This window comes from Cebidichthys violaceus, unplaced genomic scaffold (genome assembly GCF_023349555.1).
Source record: "Cebidichthys violaceus isolate CVI_PGR_0920_01 unplaced genomic scaffold, fCebVio1.0.p SCAF_28, whole genome shotgun sequence".
NCBI classification, from domain to species: domain Eukaryota; kingdom Metazoa; phylum Chordata; class Actinopteri; order Perciformes; family Stichaeidae; genus Cebidichthys; species Cebidichthys violaceus.
The window spans coordinates 1,427,081-1,446,882 of record NW_027176461.1 but is presented as its reverse complement, the minus strand read 5'-3'; the positions used below and the strand labels follow the sequence as shown (position 1 = coordinate 1,446,882).

The 19,802-nt window shown below is 39.0% G+C and overlaps 3 protein-coding genes across 6 annotated transcripts; 2 read left to right on the top strand and 1 right to left on the bottom strand.

Moving 5' to 3' along the window:
• Positions 1–316: 316 nt before the first annotated feature.
• On the bottom strand, positions 317–5,243 carry fuca2 (alpha-L-fucosidase 2). The gene is made up of 7 exons (XM_068721850.1): positions 4,913–5,243; positions 4,142–4,329; positions 3,649–3,988; positions 3,349–3,559; positions 2,304–2,494; positions 2,064–2,172; positions 317–1,137 (listed from the first exon to the last, which is right to left on the bottom strand). The coding sequence occupies exons 1-7, from the start codon at positions 5,101–5,103 to the stop codon at positions 1,000–1,002; spliced, it is 1,368 nt and encodes a 455-aa protein (XP_068577951.1). The 5' UTR covers positions 5,104–5,243; the 3' UTR covers positions 317–999.
• Positions 4,368–9,207, top strand: LOC137880472 (TatD DNase domain containing 3-like). Of its 3 annotated transcripts, none has more exons than XM_068721860.1 (10): positions 4,368–4,385; positions 5,589–5,621; positions 5,696–5,769; positions 5,845–5,929; positions 6,644–6,706; positions 6,809–6,918; positions 7,382–7,437; positions 7,518–7,630; positions 7,954–8,034; positions 8,194–9,207. In XM_068721860.1, exons 1-10 carry the CDS (start codon positions 4,380–4,382, stop codon positions 8,335–8,337), a joined length of 765 nt encoding a protein of 254 aa, XP_068577961.1. In that variant the 5' UTR covers positions 4,368–4,379; the 3' UTR covers positions 8,338–9,207. The 3 variants fall into 3 exon arrangements, with proteins under 3 accessions (XP_068577961.1, XP_068577960.1, XP_068577959.1); XM_068721859.1 differs by lacking the exon at positions 4,368–4,385 and adding an exon at positions 5,431–5,506 and having other exon boundaries at positions 7,957–8,034; XM_068721858.1 differs by lacking the exon at positions 4,368–4,385 and adding an exon at positions 5,431–5,506.
• Positions 9,208–9,870: 663 nt separating this feature from the next.
• Positions 9,871–19,785, top strand: coq8ab (coenzyme Q8A, genome duplicate b). 2 transcript variants are annotated; one of them, XM_068721848.1, is made up of 15 exons: positions 9,871–10,103; positions 10,498–10,694; positions 11,747–12,037; positions 12,164–12,230; positions 14,211–14,288; positions 14,585–14,710; positions 16,384–16,469; positions 16,548–16,688; positions 16,793–16,874; positions 17,011–17,104; positions 17,807–18,005; positions 18,143–18,250; positions 18,352–18,417; positions 18,876–18,962; positions 19,312–19,785. In XM_068721848.1, exons 2-15 carry the CDS (start codon positions 10,560–10,562, stop codon positions 19,603–19,605), a joined length of 1,854 nt encoding a protein of 617 aa, XP_068577949.1. In that variant the 5' UTR covers positions 9,871–10,103; positions 10,498–10,559; the 3' UTR covers positions 19,606–19,785. The 2 variants fall into 2 exon arrangements, with proteins under 2 accessions (XP_068577949.1, XP_068577950.1); XM_068721849.1 differs by having other exon boundaries at positions 17,807–17,948; positions 19,312–19,784.
• Positions 19,786–19,802: the final 17 nt, after the last annotated feature.

The following is a 19,802-nucleotide window of genomic DNA, read 5'->3' as shown; positions in this document are numbered from 1 at the left end:
TTGTGCAGCGCGCATATCACTTTATTCCACAGACATTTGTTCTGATGCATGACAGGGAGTCTTGTTTTCCTGGCTCGTCCGTGCACAGCAGTAGAGATCAGTTTTGCGCCGTCAGCGTTCTCAAAAATGTCACTCAAGGCCGGGGTGTTATTACAGATGTGGGCAACAAGGGGGCGCTAACGGGACGCCATACGTTGTAGTAATCCAGGAGCGAGAAAGTCTAGCTGATACAATCAGATATAAGATATATAAACGTGACTTATTTCAGATATATTATATTTTCCCCCCACATGCAAATATTAAATGATAAAAAAAATGGTGCTTGAAGACATTTATTTTATTAAAACATCCCCTCACATGTAAAACATTCACCACAGCACTGATCAATGCAGCAGACTGCATGGAAATCACATACAAATATGTAGGCTTCAAAATAATCCCAAAGTGCAGAACAATTGTAAATAAAATAGGTTTCAAAATGTTATGCCAGATAACAGATGTCACATGTTGAATGATGCATATACTATTGGTCAACCTAAAATTACTTATATGTCCCCCAGCTACTAATAGTAAAAGCAGCAACACCATGGTGTAAAAACACAAGTAAAGGTTTGTAATCAATAAGCTGAATCTGCAAAGTAACTAATTGAATAATGAATCATTTGAAATACAAAGTACAATATTGGTTTCCAATATGTAGTGGACTAGAAGCATGAAGTGGTATAAAATTGAAATACTGAAGTAAAGTACCTCAAAATTATACTTAAGTACAGTACTTGAGTAAATTTACTTCATTACATTCGACCATTGGAGCTAGAACAAAATACTTTAATCATAAAAGTTAACTAGATCAAAAACAATGATCATGTGTTATTTTTACATGTGCGACTCAGTACACCAGATTTTATGTACGGTGTTCAGTGTTTAAACAATAAAGCGTTGGATCCTTCTCTCGGCCTGCAGCTCTGTCAGTTCCTCTTGAGTTGATCTGGTTTCCCTTTAAGTGGCACCTGTCAGCTTCAGTGTCCAGGCCCACTGGCAAGGCATCTGGTTGACGGACAGCTGGGGGAGGAGAACCCGCAGCCCGCTGGGCTTAACAGGCTCCCACTTCAGAGACCCATGGCCGACAAGCACCACCTTTTTTTTTTTTTTTTTAGAACAAAAGCAACACATGAACAACGTTGACATGTTAACAGAACGAGAGAAATGGATAGAGCTGCTCTGTGAACGAAGTCAACCTCATTTCCCAGGATGCAGTGCGGTTATTGGAAATTCCAGCAGCATTAGACCGCCATATTGAGCCTTTAATTAAATACTGGCTCCGTTAATATGATGGAGGTTCTTCTCTGACCACAGCTACACTACAGTCTGAAAAACCAGCTATCCATTTGTTTGTTTCTTTGTCGATTTTATTTATTTATGTCATCAATTTATGCTATTAGATCTGGAACTATTAGTAAATTATCTGATTAGTCAATTGTTAACTATTTAATAAAATTGGTTAAACGTTTAATACTTTTTAAGCAGTTATTCTTTGGTTCCAGCTTCTCCAATGTGAGGATTTGCTGCTATTTCTCTATTTTATTTCACAGAAAACTGAATTATTTTTGTTTTTACACTGACTCTAAAAACAGTTTTCACTGTTTCCTGACATCTCATTACTTATTTATGAATCAATTAATTGAGACAATCATTGTTAGATAAATTAGCAATGAAAATAATAATTTGTAGCCTTATGTGCTCGTATAATTCTTTATGTAAACTGGTGACATGCATACCCAGAGCCTCTGTACCACTGAACAGGACAGTGAGTGAAAAACAACACAGAACATGAACAAATATTTTATAATAAGGATCCCTTAAATATGGCTTTTTAAAGAATTAACCAACACTGAACTGGGAAATCTTGCCGCTAAAAGATAAACTTATTGGTAAACAAAGTATGTAATGGAGGTTTCTCGATGACCTCAAACATATCTTTGGTATTTCTGTGCTGCAATTTCTTGTTACTCAGAAGTCATGATATTATAACAATAATTACTTGACCAAAGCTCTCGTCTTACCTGAGTCTGTCCTTGAGTAACCACAGGTTCATTCAGAATCAGAGATCCATTGTTGGGCCACTCCAGGAAAAGAGCAAAGATGCTCTTTTCCTGTGGTCTGCAAGTGTACCTGTAATTACATACTTATAATTATTAACAATAATACAGGCCTCTGTATGAGCTTAGAAAACATCATTAACAGTATCTGATCTTATTTCACTTTAGGGAAAAACTAAAGTTATCTATTCCAGAGAAACCCACCAGACAGTAGGAGTGACGGCGTCCTTCTGAACCCGCCATGCTGTTGTGTTGTAGATAGACTCCCCGTTAACCTTCAGCCACTGACCCATCTGCCTCAGACGCTCCTCAAAGATGGGAGCAATCCTTCCGTCGTGTGTCGGGCCGACATTCATCAGCAGGTTTCCCCCACAGGACACCGTCTCCACCAATGTCTGAAACACCAGGTTGGATTTTATAAGTTCAAATTTTATTGCACAAAGCTTCTTTAAAAGCTAGAGGACGCTGATCCCTCAGAGCAAACAAGACTAAATCCTAATTCTATAGTCAATTTTGAATTAAAAGAATTTAGGTTACAGCTTCTGAAATGTAAATATTTGCTCATTTTCTTTGTTGTGTAAAATAGTAAACTGAATATCTTTAGGTTTTGGACATTCTCCGTCATGTCATTGATCATAATAAGCAAAGTTGTCAAAGAAAAAAACAAACAATTAACATACTCATAGTTTTAAAGGGACAGTGTGTAGGATTTGGTGGCATCTAGTGGTGAGGTTACAGATTGCAACCAACTGAATGCCTTTCCGCTCACTCCTCCCTTTCCAAGATTAAGGTAACGTGAGCTGTTGAGTGCAAAACCGTAGTAACACCGTACTGTAATAACACTTTCTTTGGAGCAACGCAAATCTGATGGCGGCTGTACCACGGTTTTGCACTCTACGGCTCACATTACCACAATTTCACAAGGCTATCAGTAATCTACGGTGGCCCTCAGGTAACACAAAAAAAAAGGTTCTCTCTAAAGCCAGTGTCTGGTTTGTCCGTTCTGGGCTGCTGTAGAAACATGTTGGTGCAACATGACATTAAGTAGATATGAAGGGCTCATTCTGAGCTAACAAAAACACAAGGAGTCTTAGTTTCAGGAGATTATACACTAATTAAAACTTAATTATAGATATTTTATTCCATTTCTGCTAATAGAATCCCCAAAATGTTACACACTGGCCCTTTAAGCTAAATCCTCAATACGTTTAATCAATCTTTACGTAATAAAACTGTATTCAACTCTCACCGCTACAAGCTGCTGGGTGGTGAGGTAATCACTGAGATGAGCGTTGCGTCTGTAACCCCAGGACTTTGTGTCGATGGTCATGCAGTTTTCCCACTTGTGTTTGAGCAGGTGTCCTGGCTGGTAGCGATCAGCACAGGTGTAATACCCACCGTGCTTGCAAATGGAGCCATAGCCCCAGCGATCATTCGTCACCACCGTGTCTCGTACGGGACTGTGAAGACATAAAAGTTAATATCCCACTGGCTGTGTAAAAGATACAATCTAATAAAACATACACTCACTGTATGAATTCATAACTACCTGTCATTATAGAGCCAGGCTAAGAACCCTGTGCTGTTCCAGTACTTGTCAGGTGCATTTCCGTCTCCATCAGACCACAGCACCTCCGGTTTGTACTTGACAATGAGCTCATAAAGCTCAGGCAGAGTTTTAGTGGTTGGAAAGTAGTTTGTCGTGAAGACGTTGGCAGCGTCCTGTTCATAGAGCGGATTAAACCACTCAAAGAGAGAGTGATACAGCCCTAAACGCAGGTCACTGTTAGCACGGAGGGCACTCGCCATCTCCCCTACCAGATCTCTTTTCGGTCCAACATCCACTGCGTTCCAGTTCCAGGAGTTTTTTGAGCCCCAGAGTGTGAAACCTGAAAATATAAAGATAAAACAATGCATCTCCTGAACTGCAGAAAGGATGCAGCGTGGCACTAACACTCAAAATATGTGGACTCATGTCCTTGTTTTTTATTGCACACTGAAATGATCTGACCATAAAATAACTTAAACTAGAAAAACCCTACCTTCATGGTGTTTTGTTGTCAGGACAATGTACTTGGCCCCCGATGAGGCAAAGATGTCCGTCCACTCTTTGGCATCAAAGAACTCAGCAGTGAACAGCGGCGCAAAGTCTTGATACTTGAAGTCTGGAGGATAATTCTTCTTCATGAAGTCAACATACGGCTGTAATTTTTCACCCTGCCAGTACTTCCTGGAACAGGAAACAGACACAAAACAGACTGAAGGAAGACGAGCCACTTCATGAAGGTGAGCAATTTGTTTTCTTCGATGTAATGCATTTCATGAGGAGGCCCACATCCCTGGTCGGGATCATCAGCCCTCAACACACAGGAATTTTGTTTAAAAAGTTCTGCAGCCAAATTCACAATTATATAGCATTTATAGATCAAGAGCCAAGTTAATAATCATAGTTTATGATGAATAAGCATCCAGCTATATGTGAGCAAGTGTTGTTCTCACCAATAGGAACTGGTAACAATAACTGGTAATAGGAGCTGTTAACTGGTAACATGAGCTAGTAACTGATGGCAATCTGAGATGGTTGTCAAAAACCTTTAGCTGAAAATGGTCTAGCTGGTTACCAGCTCATGTAGAATTTTCCAGTAAGGATGAATTTTACAGATCAGAAAATGAATTACTATTCCAAAATCTGCGATCGTTTTATATGATTAGGTTACCTGGATATCAGCAGCAGTTCCCTAAACTCCCCCTGTCTGTAAAATTGAAACCATAACATGAAAATGTGAAAATGCAAGAAGACCAACAAAACTCACCAGAACCACTCGCTGCCGAAGCTCGGGACAGCGAAGACCCCCCAGTGTATGAAGATGCCAAACTTGGCCTGATCGAACCACTCTGGCAGTGGTCTGGAGTCGATAGAGTCCCAGTTCGGTTCATATTTTGTTGTTCCGCCGGTGCCGATAAACAGCATTGACAACAGGAAAGAAACTGTTAAACTTCCCATTTCACAAAACAAAAATCACAACAACCTCGAGAACCGTGTGTGTGCGCATGAACAAGCTTAAAGCTAATGTTAAAACATATCACATGATGAATTGAAAGTGCATAACAGGAACAAGACCCTAAACATCAGGTGATGGTAATGAGTAATACTTCTTGATTTGAACAGTGAGAGTGTTTGATTTGTTCACCGTCGTCGGTGCACCGAGGAGGTTCAACCGTTCAACCAATCAGACGGGATGGAACGCCTCTTCCCCGGGCAGCGCTGCGTTCTACATCGCGCGCTCTTTCGAGTTTTACGCATGCGCCTCACTTTGCGGAAGTAGGTTAATGTTTTGAGTAATACGTTACCCATGCATGGCTACGTTGACTGCCACTGTCATATCTCTGCGGGGGATTTTGACAGGGTATGCTCACCCTTTAAATGAAACGAGAGGATTTTGTATCTGAAATATCTTCTAACGCGTTTGTTTCTCTTTTCGTTGTCAGGACATAGAGGAGGTGGTTGAGAATTCAAAAAAGGTGAGCAGTGTCCGCTGAGAAGCATTGTCCAGAAGAGTTATTGTGGTTTTAACTTTTGCTTTATTATTTTTAAGGCTGGGTTGTTGGCGTTATTAGCCGTGGCCGAGCATGCCGGGGAATTTGACAAGATTATTGAGTTGTCACAAAGGTAACTATTGGAGTGACATTATTTTAATTTCACTTGTCTCTTTGTTTTCTGACTCTTTTCACTTTATTTCTCCAGGTTTCCAGGTTTCATTTTTCCCTGCCTAGGAGTCCATCCTGTTCAAGAGGTTTCCCCAGAGCAGCAGAGGGGGGCTTCTCTCCAGGTGGGCTCGAGTTTAAAGGGTCAGCTCACCCAAATTATTACAAAGAAAACATATTTACTCACTCACCTACAGTACAGATATGACGGTCCTGAGACCCTCACTGATCCATTTTGTAATTCTACTAATGTAGCGTTAATTTATATACTGTATTTTATACTGTATGTCTTTTTGCATGTTCTATTAAGATTTTTTTGTTTACCCTAACTTAAAAACAACAGTATAGAGATGATGGGAGACGAGGGGAAAGCCCTGCAACACAGGTCCCCATTCAGATGTGAACAGGTTCTTTATCTGAATAGAGGGTCTAATAGTTTTATTGTAAGGCCAAAATCATGATTTGGGGCTTTATAAATAACAGTGGCTTGAATATAATTGAGCAGCGCTCACAGCATTGAAATACAGCAACACCTCCTTCCAGAAACAATGTCCTCATTATTCTCTTTCTTTAGGGAGTTACGGTAAGTAGCTCCAATGAAAACTGCTCCAGAGCCACATTGTTTCTGGAAAGACGTGTTGCTGCTGCTGATATTTTTCTAAATGTAATTTTCAATGTGCAGCGCAAACACAAATCCAATCACACCCACAGTGTTGGGATGGTGGCAGGGAACCTGGACGCTTCCATGAGGGCAATGTTTTTTAGTAATTTGGATGAATTTCTGTAGTTGTCACATTATAGTGAAGAAATAAAGGATGTTTTTTCTTTTCTCTCTGCAGGATCTAGATGCAGCTCTACCCATAATAGAGAAATACAAAGACCACATTGTGGCCATTGGGGAGGTAATAATCAGTATCTCTGATGTGACTTAATCGAACAGCAGTTTGCAGTCCTGGCTTTCTTTTGTGTTAACCGTAAACTCTTTTTACCCTCTGTTGCTTAAGGTTGGTTTGGATTTTACACCCAGATATGTCAGTGGTGAGACTGACAAAGACAGCCAAAGGCAGGTCCTCATTCGTCAGGCACAGATAGCCAAGGAACTGGATCTCCCTCTGTGAGTCATACTGTAGAAGATATACAATTTTAATTTCAGCTCAACAAGTTAGTGTATGTCCAGTATGTCCCGATATTATATCAGGTGCACAGGTGAAAAGGCAAACGCAATAAAAATAAAAAGGCGCCCGTACACTGATTTAGATGCTCCCACAAAAACATTTATGAGTATCATAAGGTCTTCATCAGGTGATTCAGGTAATTCATGTCATAATGTCGTAGTTGTACTGAAGTAATCTTTTCAGGAGCGTCTAATCCACTCACACGCAATCCTTGACTTTGAGAAATCATTTAATACAAACAAACAAATTACTATTGGTGGCGTTCCCTGAATCTTATCAAATGTGCAGAAGTTTTTCATCAAAATACTTTTTTAAGACCTTTTTAAGAAAAAACATAAAATACATACTATGTCCTCTAACAAACAGACATCCATAATATTTGTATGTTTATTTTATTTCTAGAAATGTTCATTCACGGTCTGCAGGAAGACCCACCATCCACCTCCTGAAGGAGCAAGGTAAACATTAACGTTTAGACTCTCCTGTGTTTACTTGAGTGGTTTAGAAGTTAACCGCAGTTCCTCTAAAATGTCACTAGGTGTTGAAAAAGCCCTGCTTCATGCTTTTGATGGGAAACCATCTGTTGCCATGGAGGGAGTGAAGGCTGGATATTTCTTCTCTATCCCACCGTCCATCATACGCAGTGATCAGGTACAACAGAGCACCTGGTCTGGTTAAATGTACTCTGTATCACAACCTGTTCATACCCTCAGTATCACTAAAACATACTGTTTACTCTGACTCATACATATTCTTATTTGTCATTTATGTGTGTAAATAAGCAAATTTAATGTGAAATTTGATTTTACAGACACTGTTGCAAATTGTATGAATGAATGTCTTTGTTGTTTGTATATATGAGCAGCTAAACTACTTACAGTCTCATCAGGCAGCACTGACATGTTGGCTTGTTTGACTTTATCACACTGAATGTTAATGATTGATGATGGTTATTTTGTGCGTTTTCCACCAAGAAGCAGAAACTCGTGAAACAGTTGCCGTTGGAGAACATCTGTCTAGAAACAGATTCACCTGCTCTTGGTCCAGAAAAACAGGTAAAATGTGTTTTACTCATTTCAGATATTTGCAATATAAAGCTTTATATGTAATATACATATTTGCAACTAAACTACATTCTCCTTAATCATTAAAATATCATACGTTTTAGTCACACACACATGTCTTATCATTCTTGTTCTGTGTCCTGAATGCAGGTGAGAAATGAGCCAAAAAACATCTGTGTCTCTGCCGAGTACATCAGTAAGATTAAAGGAGTGTCGCTGCAGGAGGTGATGGAGGTGACGACACAGAACGCTCTCCGACTCTTCCCAAAGATAAAGTCTGCCATCAGACCCTGACAAAGTCTTAAAAGTTTATTTCAGTAGTCTGATTGTCCTGATTGTTCAGATGTCCTGAAGTGTAAATTAAGACGTGGTGTAAATCAGAGTCTTAAGCTGAAACACCTTCATGTGAACTATATAAACTTACTTGAGTGCTGAAAGCTATTTATTTATCTCCATTTACTCTCCAATAAAGGAAGATAAGGTAACAATTTAACACGCATGTTGGATATTTTTCATGTGTGTGATACATCTGAAACATTCAACATTTCATAAACATGTTACAAAAACAACAGCTGACATCCGTCATCATTTAAACATTCATATAATTGTAAAGTGAATAATCACGATATGCCACTGTTATTTTTTTATATTTTCCATCAACAGATCTAAACAAAGCAGTGATATCATTAAGTTAATCATTTCACTGGTCACTTGTGCTATTTATTTCAATGTTGCTGTTCTTTCTTTATAATTAAAAGGTGATTCGTCATTCACTTAACATCAGCTGCTATAGCTAAACTCTAATGAATGGATCAGTGGCAGTTCACAGCTGGATGGGGTATTGCTGCCTTCAAGTGCTCCTCATAAAATCTCACCTTTGAGCTCAGAGTTTCACTTTACTGTTTGGTGCTTAAGTTGTGTTCCACTGCTGCTAAAACTCGTTTTAATTTGTTTTATGGAAAGTTTTAATCCCATAGAATGATCTCAAAGTTGATTTAGGGTCATTTCCAATTCGACAATAGTTAAAAACTGGGTGAATGTTGATTTTTTTTTTTTTATACATATTTAATTAGCATCGCTGGAGGAACCTTGAGACCCAATATTTTCATTGACAACTACTTTTATAATTGTTGTGCATTTGATATTAAATAACTTGAATCTTGATGTCTTGTCAATTCCCACCATCAAACACATTGACAGCCTCACGTATCAACTGCTGGCAAGTATTGTCTTAAATATCTCTGTATCAGCTCTCAAAAGACAAAGTAGAAGCAGTAAGTCATGTGCTTAATATAATAGTGTACTTAATTATTTATTCTAAGTCTTTAACTCTCTCAATACTTAAATGCTACTGCATTTCCACAATAACATGTATGAGGTAGTAAAGGTTTGTTCTCAAACATAATTATTTAAAATAAAGTTAACATATTTACATAAACTTTTTTTTTACATTGTATTAGGTTTCACAAAGAACTGCACATGTATATATTTATCTCTGTGTAATATATACCACACACGATTTACTGACATAAATGCAAGGTACTTAAAGTTATTGCTGTCATATGACTTGTATTTCTACAATTAAATCATACATATTTTTAGCATTACATTTCTATATTTAAAAAAAGGAAATGTGTAGTTTTGGTTTATCTATTTCTGAACAAAAGTCTTAGTTAGTTTTAATTTCGTTATTTATTATTTCTATTTTTTTACAAGTTTATTTGCTCGTGAACGCAGCATGTGTGCAGTTCACGCACCGCCCTTTGCGCGCATGTCAGCCGTCACACACTTCCCTGAGGAGTTAACGACAGTTTGCGGAACCAGTGCGCAGGTCTGTTGATACCCGGATCGAGCGACTGAGCTTTGGCCGGTTTGTTTGTTAAACTTCGTCTCGAGGAAAACGGACATGTCCTTCAGCGTGTCGCGAGTCTTGCTGCGTTGAGGTGAGGTGTTCACGAGAAGTCGTGTCAAGTCAAATCAAGGTGAACGGCGGCTCGTGCTGCAGTTGTACGATGCTCACTGCTTGCTCGTGGAGCTAAGAGGGATCTGTTGTGAAGTTGGTGAGTGAAGTTCCCTTGTTTGTCACTTTTACTCATTTAAAATTCTGAGTAAAAGTTAAATTTCCTAATTTGTCATTGTTATTCATTTTTAAAGTTGTTGTGTAAAAGTTAAATGTCCCTTATTTGTCACTTTTATTATTTTTTCAGTGTGAGAATAATTTGAATCATTATTTAATGTATCGTGTTTGTTTTAAAACCTTCCAGTGTGCATGTATTTTTGTCTTTCTGCTCTCTTATCACACACAGCCAAGTTAATATTGCACTTTTATCAGTGTTTGATTAGGTTGTTTTTTTAAGCATGCTGTGGATTTGGAGTCGTGCTTTATTCTACAAGTAACCTGATGATCAGACTCCGATTAACTCCTCACCTTCACTCTTCCCTCTCACCTCACAGCCCAGAAGCAACCTGTTGCAGACACCCTGTTGTTCCTGTCTTCAGATCTGAACATCAGCGCCATGACGGGTGACATGGTGGTCTGGAGGGGTCTGACCTGGATGAAGCAGGCGGCCTGCAGAGCCTCACCAGGACGCCTGCACGGCACCGGGAACCAGAGACTGGTAAACTTCCATCATGCTGCCGGATCAGCAAGGGTGAGCAAGTCGGCCGTGATTTGACCATCATGCAGCCGCAAAGCCAGATAGAGTTTCACCAACATGCCACCCAGATACCTCCTGAGTCAGTTCCTGCCATTATCACCTCATCAACACCAACAATAGTGAGCAGGGCTGTGAGGCGGCCCATGCTGGAGTAGAAGACACAGTCGAGAGGATTTATAAAGTCTGTTTATGGCAAAAAAAACCCCGCAAAAAATACAATTGTGCCGTGTTTTCAACATAAATCTTCCAAAACAACATTGGGACTCGTGGTTCTCCACCTTTTTGACTTTGACCTCTTCAAATGTAGCAGTGTCTACTTGTGACTCCTCGTCCAACTAGTGATTTTACCATTTAAACCTTTCTGATTAGTTTTATTTGAATGCTTAATAAAGGCATGAAGGGGTAAACTGTCCCATATTTCACCAAAGAGTGAAAAAGTCATTTTTCAGAACAATTCTTTTGTCTTATTTTATTTCCCAATTTAACATCTTGTAACCACTGATTATGAAATACAACAAAAAATGTGGAAAGTTTTACTTCCATATTTTACTGATTGCCGCTCCTGAAATGGTAAAATGTATTCCTTACCTTCCTCAAATGTCAAACGTGTCCCAAATTCGGTGTCATGCTGTCATGGCCGGATTAAGATGGAAGAGTTCAAGTTGTCAGCTACTTTATTTCCTCCAGAATCCAAAAAGTAATCTCGAGCTGAGATTAGTGGATCAACACTATAAGAAATTAATCGGCAACAATTTTTAAAATCTAGTGACATTTTTAAGGAACACTTCAACGGCATCATTTTTGTCCTTTTTTACACTTTTGTTTTCTTGCAGATTAAACAAATCAGATGTAACGTGTAAATAAGGGAAGTTTAGAGGTGCTGGTTTTTCAGATTTTTGCTGAGCTAACCAACTGTTGGCTGTGGCTTCATATTTAACGGTCAAGAGTCTTCTCATCTAACTCTCAGAAAGTGAATCAGCCTATTTCCCAAAATGTTGAACTGTTCCTTTAACACCTTCTCTTATGAATCATGTTTTCCCGTCCAGGAGACGTTCAACAAACCACGAGAAGTCTGCGTCCTCAGAGCCACGGCAGCGCAGCAGCACAGATATTCCACTGTTTGTTTCACAGGAAGTGTTACCGGCGGACAGGCGACCTGCCGTGGACGACCCAGCACTAAGCACATGAGGTACCAAGGGGACTGGTCCCGCCAGCTGTTCTCTGGCCATACAAGGTTATTTAACCAGGACAACTCCACAGTGGGCCGTCTGACGCCAGAGGACGTTGATAAAGCAGGAAAGACCAAGAAAACCGACATCAAGCAACATAAGCAAGTGGTATCCACTCTAACACTTTTATATCTGTGTGTGTGTGTGTGTGTGTGTGTGTGTGTGTTATTTATAGTGTTGTGAGTTTTATTTGTATTTTGTCCTTTTGAGTTTAGTGCTTTTCTTGTATTTCAGCTCAGTGACAGAGCCAGAGAGAGGAAGGTGCCCGTCACACGGATAGGAAGGCTGATGAATTTTGGAGGTATGTGTGTTTATTGGCATTCTGGTAGATGTTTTTACAAGAAAAGTGACATTAATGTCATTATAGTCCTCAGAGAAGAAACTGTAGTGAATGTAAATATGTAAAACTTCTGCCAATAAACCCTTCAGCAACGTGTCGTGTGTAAACTTGCGTGGAGAAAAGTTTCTTCCTCATAAAACATTTTCAAAGCACATGTAATTCAGTGGAATAATGTGAAACCATTAACATGGAGGTGTGTCGCGTCACTCGAGTGCACGAAAACACTGCTCCATAACGCTACTAACGGTTAAAAATAAACACAGGATACCTTCAAGTTCTAGTTCATTTTCAATGTTCAGACTAGGTATTTTATCTGTTAGAGCTGAAGTTATTAGTCAATTAGTTGGTCAATGGAAAATACCAAAATGGAACCTGCTTAATTGTAATTATTTATGTTTTCCTGACATTTTATGGAACGATTAATTGAGAAAATAGGCAGCAGATTAATCAATAATTTAAAAAAAGAAGAAAAAAACATTAGCTGGAACCCCTCTCTGTATGTTTCTTTACTAACCTAATGTTGACCTCACTTGTTTTAAAATATAATGACTCATAATCTGAATTTGCTGACTCGAGTTGTGCGGATGACATTTGCAGCTCTGGCACTTCCTGGAGAGCAGTGGTGACGTCAATAGCTTGAGAAAATGTTTCGGGGACGTGCCAGAGTCCTGACTGAGAATCCAGCTGGTATAAAACATGTCGTCATCAAAAGAGCATCACACTTAGTCGTTTAGTTTGTTGTTTAATCCACTTCTGTCAGGGACTTGAATGGCCCCTGAACTCTCAAAGGCTCCGAGTGTTGCCCTGAAATCAAACCCACCTCTGCTTACTTTTTCTGTTGCTGCTGTTATCAGATGCAGAGGAGGGCATCACTGGGCATTTATAGCATTATCAATTTGGCAATTGTTTTTGAACATCACCTTTCTAACGGTTCCTGTCGATTCAAAGAGTTTGTGAATCACGTTGTAGTGCAGTGCCTGTTCAGAGCGGCCTGGATGCCGCCTGTGGTGCTGTTGCTTGCCGCTCTGTCGAGAACCGCTCACACAAACGGCTTCACACTCGAAACTGAGCTTCCTTGGGTCCTGAACAACAGACCTGCCGTGACATAGTTGCATCACACACCAAGTTACAGCTACTCAGTCAGAAACAGCGGAATACACTCTGGTTTATTGAAAAAAAACACCAGGGGCTGACTTTCCTCTTGGGCAAAGTAGGCAGCCTGGGAGCCCGACTAAAAGTGCCCAACACATCTATAGCTATATTATGATGTTAAGATAAGAAGAGTAGTGAATTATGTAACTATTCTAATTCATTGTACCCTGAAATAAATCACAAAAGGCCCTGACGCACGTAAAAAAAGTATGCAACTCAACTGTATTCTACTTCATTTCTGTGTACTTCTACTTCAAAGGAAAACATTGTTCTGTCATACTACATATACCTGGCAGAGAGATGTTACTGGTTACGTTGCAGATTTGATTCACTAAATATAACAATTGAAATATGATTCATTATTCATTAACCTATCCAGCGTCATATTAGAATTGAAAGATCCACCTTGAACAGACATTAGTTGTGCTGATATTGCCTCTCTTACACTCTTCACTTGAAATAGACACGTTTACTTTTACTGTACAGTATTAATAGTTTTACTTCATAACTTACTTGTACTTCTACCACTGCTTATACCAACATTCATTCAATACAGGGTTGCCAGGGGCCCAAATCCCTAAATCCCCGCTGAGAAACACACCCAACTCACCATTAATCACTGTCAGAAACATCGGTGGAAACCGCTTAGCGGAGGTCATTTTCAAACAGCGCGGTTATAAAGAAGAACATGGATTTAAATGGCAGACAATAATAGTCATTAGTGTGTTGAATACAGGTCAGTGAACAAGAGTTTATTAGTCACCTTTATATATTCTTTTCTTTTTGCAGGTCTGGCGGTTGGACTCGGCATTGGGGCGATCGCTGAAGTGGCCAAGAAGAGTCTAAAACCCAAACAAGGAGGGAAAGGTAATAAGAGGACTAGAAAGGCGAACATGGTCACTCTTCTTGTTGAGGCTGTATACATTACTCTAAAGTAACTCAGTCTACGTTTTGCCTTTCATAACATTTAAAAAAAGGGATGGAATTAGCTTCAAATTTTAGATAATGAACAGTATATTTATACAGTAAGTTCCTGTGCTAATAGATAGTGGTGTATATAACCGTTACTATTAGATTTAAGTAGATGAATATCAAAAATAGAAGTAACAATCTTATTTGCAGCTGAAATACAAAATCTAATAAATTGTTGTTGTTTTTTTTAGGCAATACAAAATCCGTTCTGGACTCGAGTGCCTTCCTCTCTGAAGCCAACGCTCAAAGAATCGTCCGAACACTTTGCAAAGTCCGAGGTGCTGCTCTCAAAATTGGACAGATGCTCAGCATTCAAGGTGAGGTGTCATCAAAAATGTCTCGTATTCAGAAACTGATCTCATTCCAAACCGATCTCACTCACTGCTAAGGTATGTTCACAGTGAATGTGTATCAGTGTGCCTGTAAAGATTCAGCTTTCACCAAACACAGACAGCAAACCGGTGCTGCGGCTTCCCAACAAGACTTCGTCATGTCTCTTCCTTTACCGAGAGGGAAATGTCATCACCTAAAATAAGCATCGCGTGAGCTGAACACAATAAGTATCATTCCAGCCGAGCTATTGTAGGCGTACCGAGGCTCAACTGACACTTTATACAGCTGGATTTATACAGAGTCATCGTGCTCTCTAGTTTGTTTTCTCATGTATTATCATTACAGTCGAGTCACCTACATTTAAGTACAGTGCTTGCGTACAGTTTTAGGTACTTGTGCTTTACTTGAATATTTCCATTTTCTGCTACTTTTTCCTCCACTACATTTCAGAGGCAAATGTTGTCCTTCTTACTCTACTAAATGTATTTGATAAGTTGAAGGTATGCTATGCACATTGTCGTTTGTTTACAAACCTTTCAAAGTTGGCCCTCCTCCCATAGAGACGATGCAGTACTATGATACTGTTATAACGTGTTTTATGACATGCTATATTATGACATACTATTATATTTCTATGACGTTTTTGTTTAAATACTACCCGATAAAATTATATTGCATAAATAGACTTTTAATTAATTAGAAATAAGACTTTAATGAATGTTTTATGACCTACTAAACTGACATTTTTACACAACTCGTGATTTTTTTTTTTTTTTTTTTTATGACATACTATGTATTTTTCAAGACAATTATGAGACAAACAATTTTATAAAATGTTTATGTCGACGAGTCCACTTGGTCTTCAAGGATGAACTGATTAGACTTTAGTGGTCAAAGCAATATTTTAGAAACACCTTGAGGGGATTTCATTATATTTGGCACAAACATCCACCTGGACTCAAGGATGAACTGATTAGAATTTGGTGTTCACTGTGACTTCACTAAAGATATTTTTGGCTATAATTCAAGAAGTCATATGCCAAATTTCACAAATGTCTAATAGGATAAAGTGATGACATTTTGGACAGATAAAGATGTAACCTACCTGAAATAAGTTTGTTTTTGCCCCCAAAAAATTGGCTGCCGGTGCTTTGTCTCTTTAGTAATAGGCTGTGGACTTTAAATTAATTTTTTTTTATTTCACCTGTAAAATGTCATAATTTCCTATTCAAACGATTAATCGATAATTGTTACTTAATACTGAAATTGACTGTTAATTTTATTTCTAGATGTTCAAATAATTTATTCTCTGAACACTTTAAGAGCTTCTTGTCCATGTTGATATTGTCCATGGTCAGTAAACGCTTGTTGAAGCCAACAAAGACATGAAGTCCTTAAAGTGCTCAAAAACTCATCCTGCTGATTATGTGACATAATTGATCAGAACAGCTACCAAATTTTCCGTTATTCAAGCTAATACTTTTATGTTTTCACTTGCACTGTACAAAATGACCAAGACACTTCCAGCTACAGCACATTTTTCTGTTTTTGAAAGATTTTCAGGGATTTATCTTTCACTGTTGAATGTAATGAAAACACAAGAGCATGCATAACGGTTAGTTTTCACTCTGTTCCTCTCTTATTTTCCTCCTCTCAGATGACGCCTTCATTAACCCTCAGCTGGCCAAAATCTTTGAGCGTGTTCGACAGAGTGCAGACTTCATGCCCCCTAAACAGATGATGGTACAGTTTGGAGCGTCATAATAAACGACACAAACTCGCTAAACTCAAGTTCATAGATGTTTTATCTTCTCTCTGCAGAAAGCCATCGACGGTGACCTCGGCCCCAACTGGAGAGACAAGCTGGAGTACTTTGAGGAGAAGCCGTTTGCGGCGGCGTCTATCGGTCAGGTGCATTTAGCGAGACTGAAGGACGGCCGAGAGGTCGCCATGAAGATTCAGGTGAGAGGAGCGTTTGGACGGAGATGAAACACAGAAGCCAACTATTACAAAATACAGCAAAAAAAAAAAAAAAAGAAATCGCACAATGAAATCTGCTCTTTCAGTACCCTGGAGTCGCCAAGAGTATCGACAGTGACGTGAATAATATCATGACTGCTCTGAGTTTAAGCAACGTGCTGCCTAAAGGTAACATTGTTGGAGAGCTTTTTATCATATCTATAACGGCTGCTATTGTCTGGTGTTGCTAACCTCTTCAACATACTCTCCCACATCAGGAGCTTTCATGATTTTCAGCTTTCTAACATTTGCCCTCCTTTTACAGGTCTGTTTCCTGAGCACCTCATTGAGGTCATGAGCCGTGAGCTGGCGCTGGAGTGTGATTACATAAGAGAGGCCAAATGTGCCAAAAAATTCCAGTAAGTTGTTCACACTTGTTCTTTGTGCACACACTGACTTTGGGATTCAGTTCATAGTGTATTCGTGAGAGCCTTTACAACCTTTTTTGCCTTTTTAACCTCTAAATGTGAAGCAATGCTTTTCTGTGACATTTATGAGTTGTGAGCAGTTCAATCAAAATCGTTTTACCCTCTCAGATTGTTTGATATGATGAATAATTTTTAGAGGCTTGAAAGAATAACACTACATTACGTCACCAAAAAAAATTAAAGTTTCTACCTGGGCCATCAGTTTATCTTGTAGTGGTGCTGTTTAGAGCTGGTGACAGCTGGTCAGTATTTTAATTAAAATGTCCATTCAGGCTCTAATCAAGATAAACACTTAATTTAAAGGACTACTTTGACATTCTGGGAAATGTGCGTATTTGCTTTCTTGTGAAGAATTAGATGAGAAGATTGGCTACATTCTTCTCATCTCCCCCCCCCCCCCCCCCCCCCCCCCTTTCCAGTTTTTATGCTAAGCTAACCAGCTGGCATTTACTTATTATTTATCCCACAACCATTAGCGTGATATCAATCTTCTCATCTAACATTTGAAGGAAAGAAAGAGAATAAGCGCATTTCCCCAAATATTCATTTTAAGAGCCAAGTTTGAACTTCAGCTGTCAAGTTGATGATGGCGCTGTATTTGTTATTGCTGTGTTGTTGCCGTTTGTGTGTCAGAGAGCTGCTGAAGGATCACCCATACTTCTACGTGCCTGATGTGATTGACGAGCTGAGCAGCCCGCACGTCCTCACCACAACACTGGTGCCCGGTTTCCCTCTGGACAAGGCCACCGACCTCTCCCAGGAGCTCAGGAATGAGGTACGAATTCAGACCAGTGCACTGCCAAATACGACGACCCCTTTGGAAGTGTTCAAGGTGATGTGCCAAATGCAGAGACCTTTTTTAAAACCCTGTCGTCATGTCAGCACAATATTTGAGTGTCCGAACACGCATAATAATACAGTACTGTATACAGGGAGCACTATTTTTTTCTCCTCCTTTGCTTCTGCTAGATTTGTGAGCAAATCTTGAAGTTGTGCCTGAGAGAGCTTTTTGAGTTCAGATACATGCAGACCGATCCAAACTGGTCCAACTTCTTCTTTGATCCCCAAGCTCACAAGGTCAGTTTGTCTCGATCCTCTCATTTGATGGGTACACTGTTGGTCCGTTTGGTGTTTCCCCCTTCCTCACTGACGTCTGTTTTTCTGTTTCATGTTTCCAGGTTGCACTGTTGGATTTTGGAGCTACGAGGGGATTTGATAAGAGTTTCACTGACACCTACATCGAGGTAAGAAGCTGTAGAAATGTGTAAAGTTTCTTGACACATCATTACGACATTATAACTACATACCAAATTATTGTTTTTTCAAGAGTTTTCTAAATACAATTTAGGCAATCATTGACTGGTCAATCTGGTTTGTTTAAGTTTGTAATCAGATATGGTGAAAGTATCATTTATCCATCATATAATGTTTTTAATAAAAACAAGATCATTTGATATATAGTAATAGCAAGAAAATATGTCAGAACATGAAAATGTATCTTGGTACGACATGAAAGGGAATTTGTTTTAATTAGAAGCTTCTCAACTTATGACTAAACTTATATGAAATATATTTTTGTCATGGTGTCAGCAATACTGTTGGCTTAAAATGACTCAAAACCGTAATTGAGACTCATAACATGTTTTATTTTCCTGCAGGCATTACATTTTAATCAGTTTTTCACTTTAATTTCTCATATCAGATTATTAATGCAGCTGCTAATAACAACAGAGAAGTTGTCCTACATAAATCCAGAGACATGAAGTTCCTCACAGGATATGAGTCAAAGGTAATAAAGACAAACCACAACATGCATTTTTTGACAAACTATACTATGACCTTTTTTGGCATTTATTCAACATATTATATATAGTATATTTTTCTGATGTACAATACTATGCCTTTCTTAAAAAAAAAAAATTACAACATACTATACTATTTTATGACACTTTTTTTTTTTACTTATGTTTTCGACAAAATGTACTATGACATACTATTCAAACGCATTATTTCACAGAATACAATTTTGGAGATGCTGGCTGGAAGATTTTGTTGTCTAAAGTTTGTAAAGTGAATATCCCTAAATGTAGAACTTTTGCTTTAAAGCCTCTTGATTAACTGCTGTTTCCTAAAATAAGGTGATGGAGAATGCCCACGTTGATGCGGTGATGATCCTCGGAGAGGCTTTCTCTTCTGAGCAGCCCTTTGACTTTGGCTCTCAGAGCACCACAGAGCGTATCCACGGCCTCATCCCTGTGATGCTGAGGGAGCGACTAACGCCGCCCCCCGAGGAGACGTACTCTCTTCACCGCAAGATGGGTGGTTCCTTCCTCATCTGCTCTAAACTCAAAGCTAGAATACCCTGCAAGAACATGTTCCGGGACACCTATGAGAACTACTGGAGAGATGGACGCCCTGCAGCAACAAACTAGCTTGAAGATGGGTTTCCAAAACCATATTCCATTGCTCATTTTGACCAGGACTCTCATCCAGACTAACATTGCTTTTCTAAGTAATGTGTGACGGTCTACATTTTGTTTGAATGAATTTGTTGTGTACAAACTAATAATCTTGTCTGTATGGTTGGAACAGTTGAAATACATGTAAAAATAAATACAATTTATAAAGA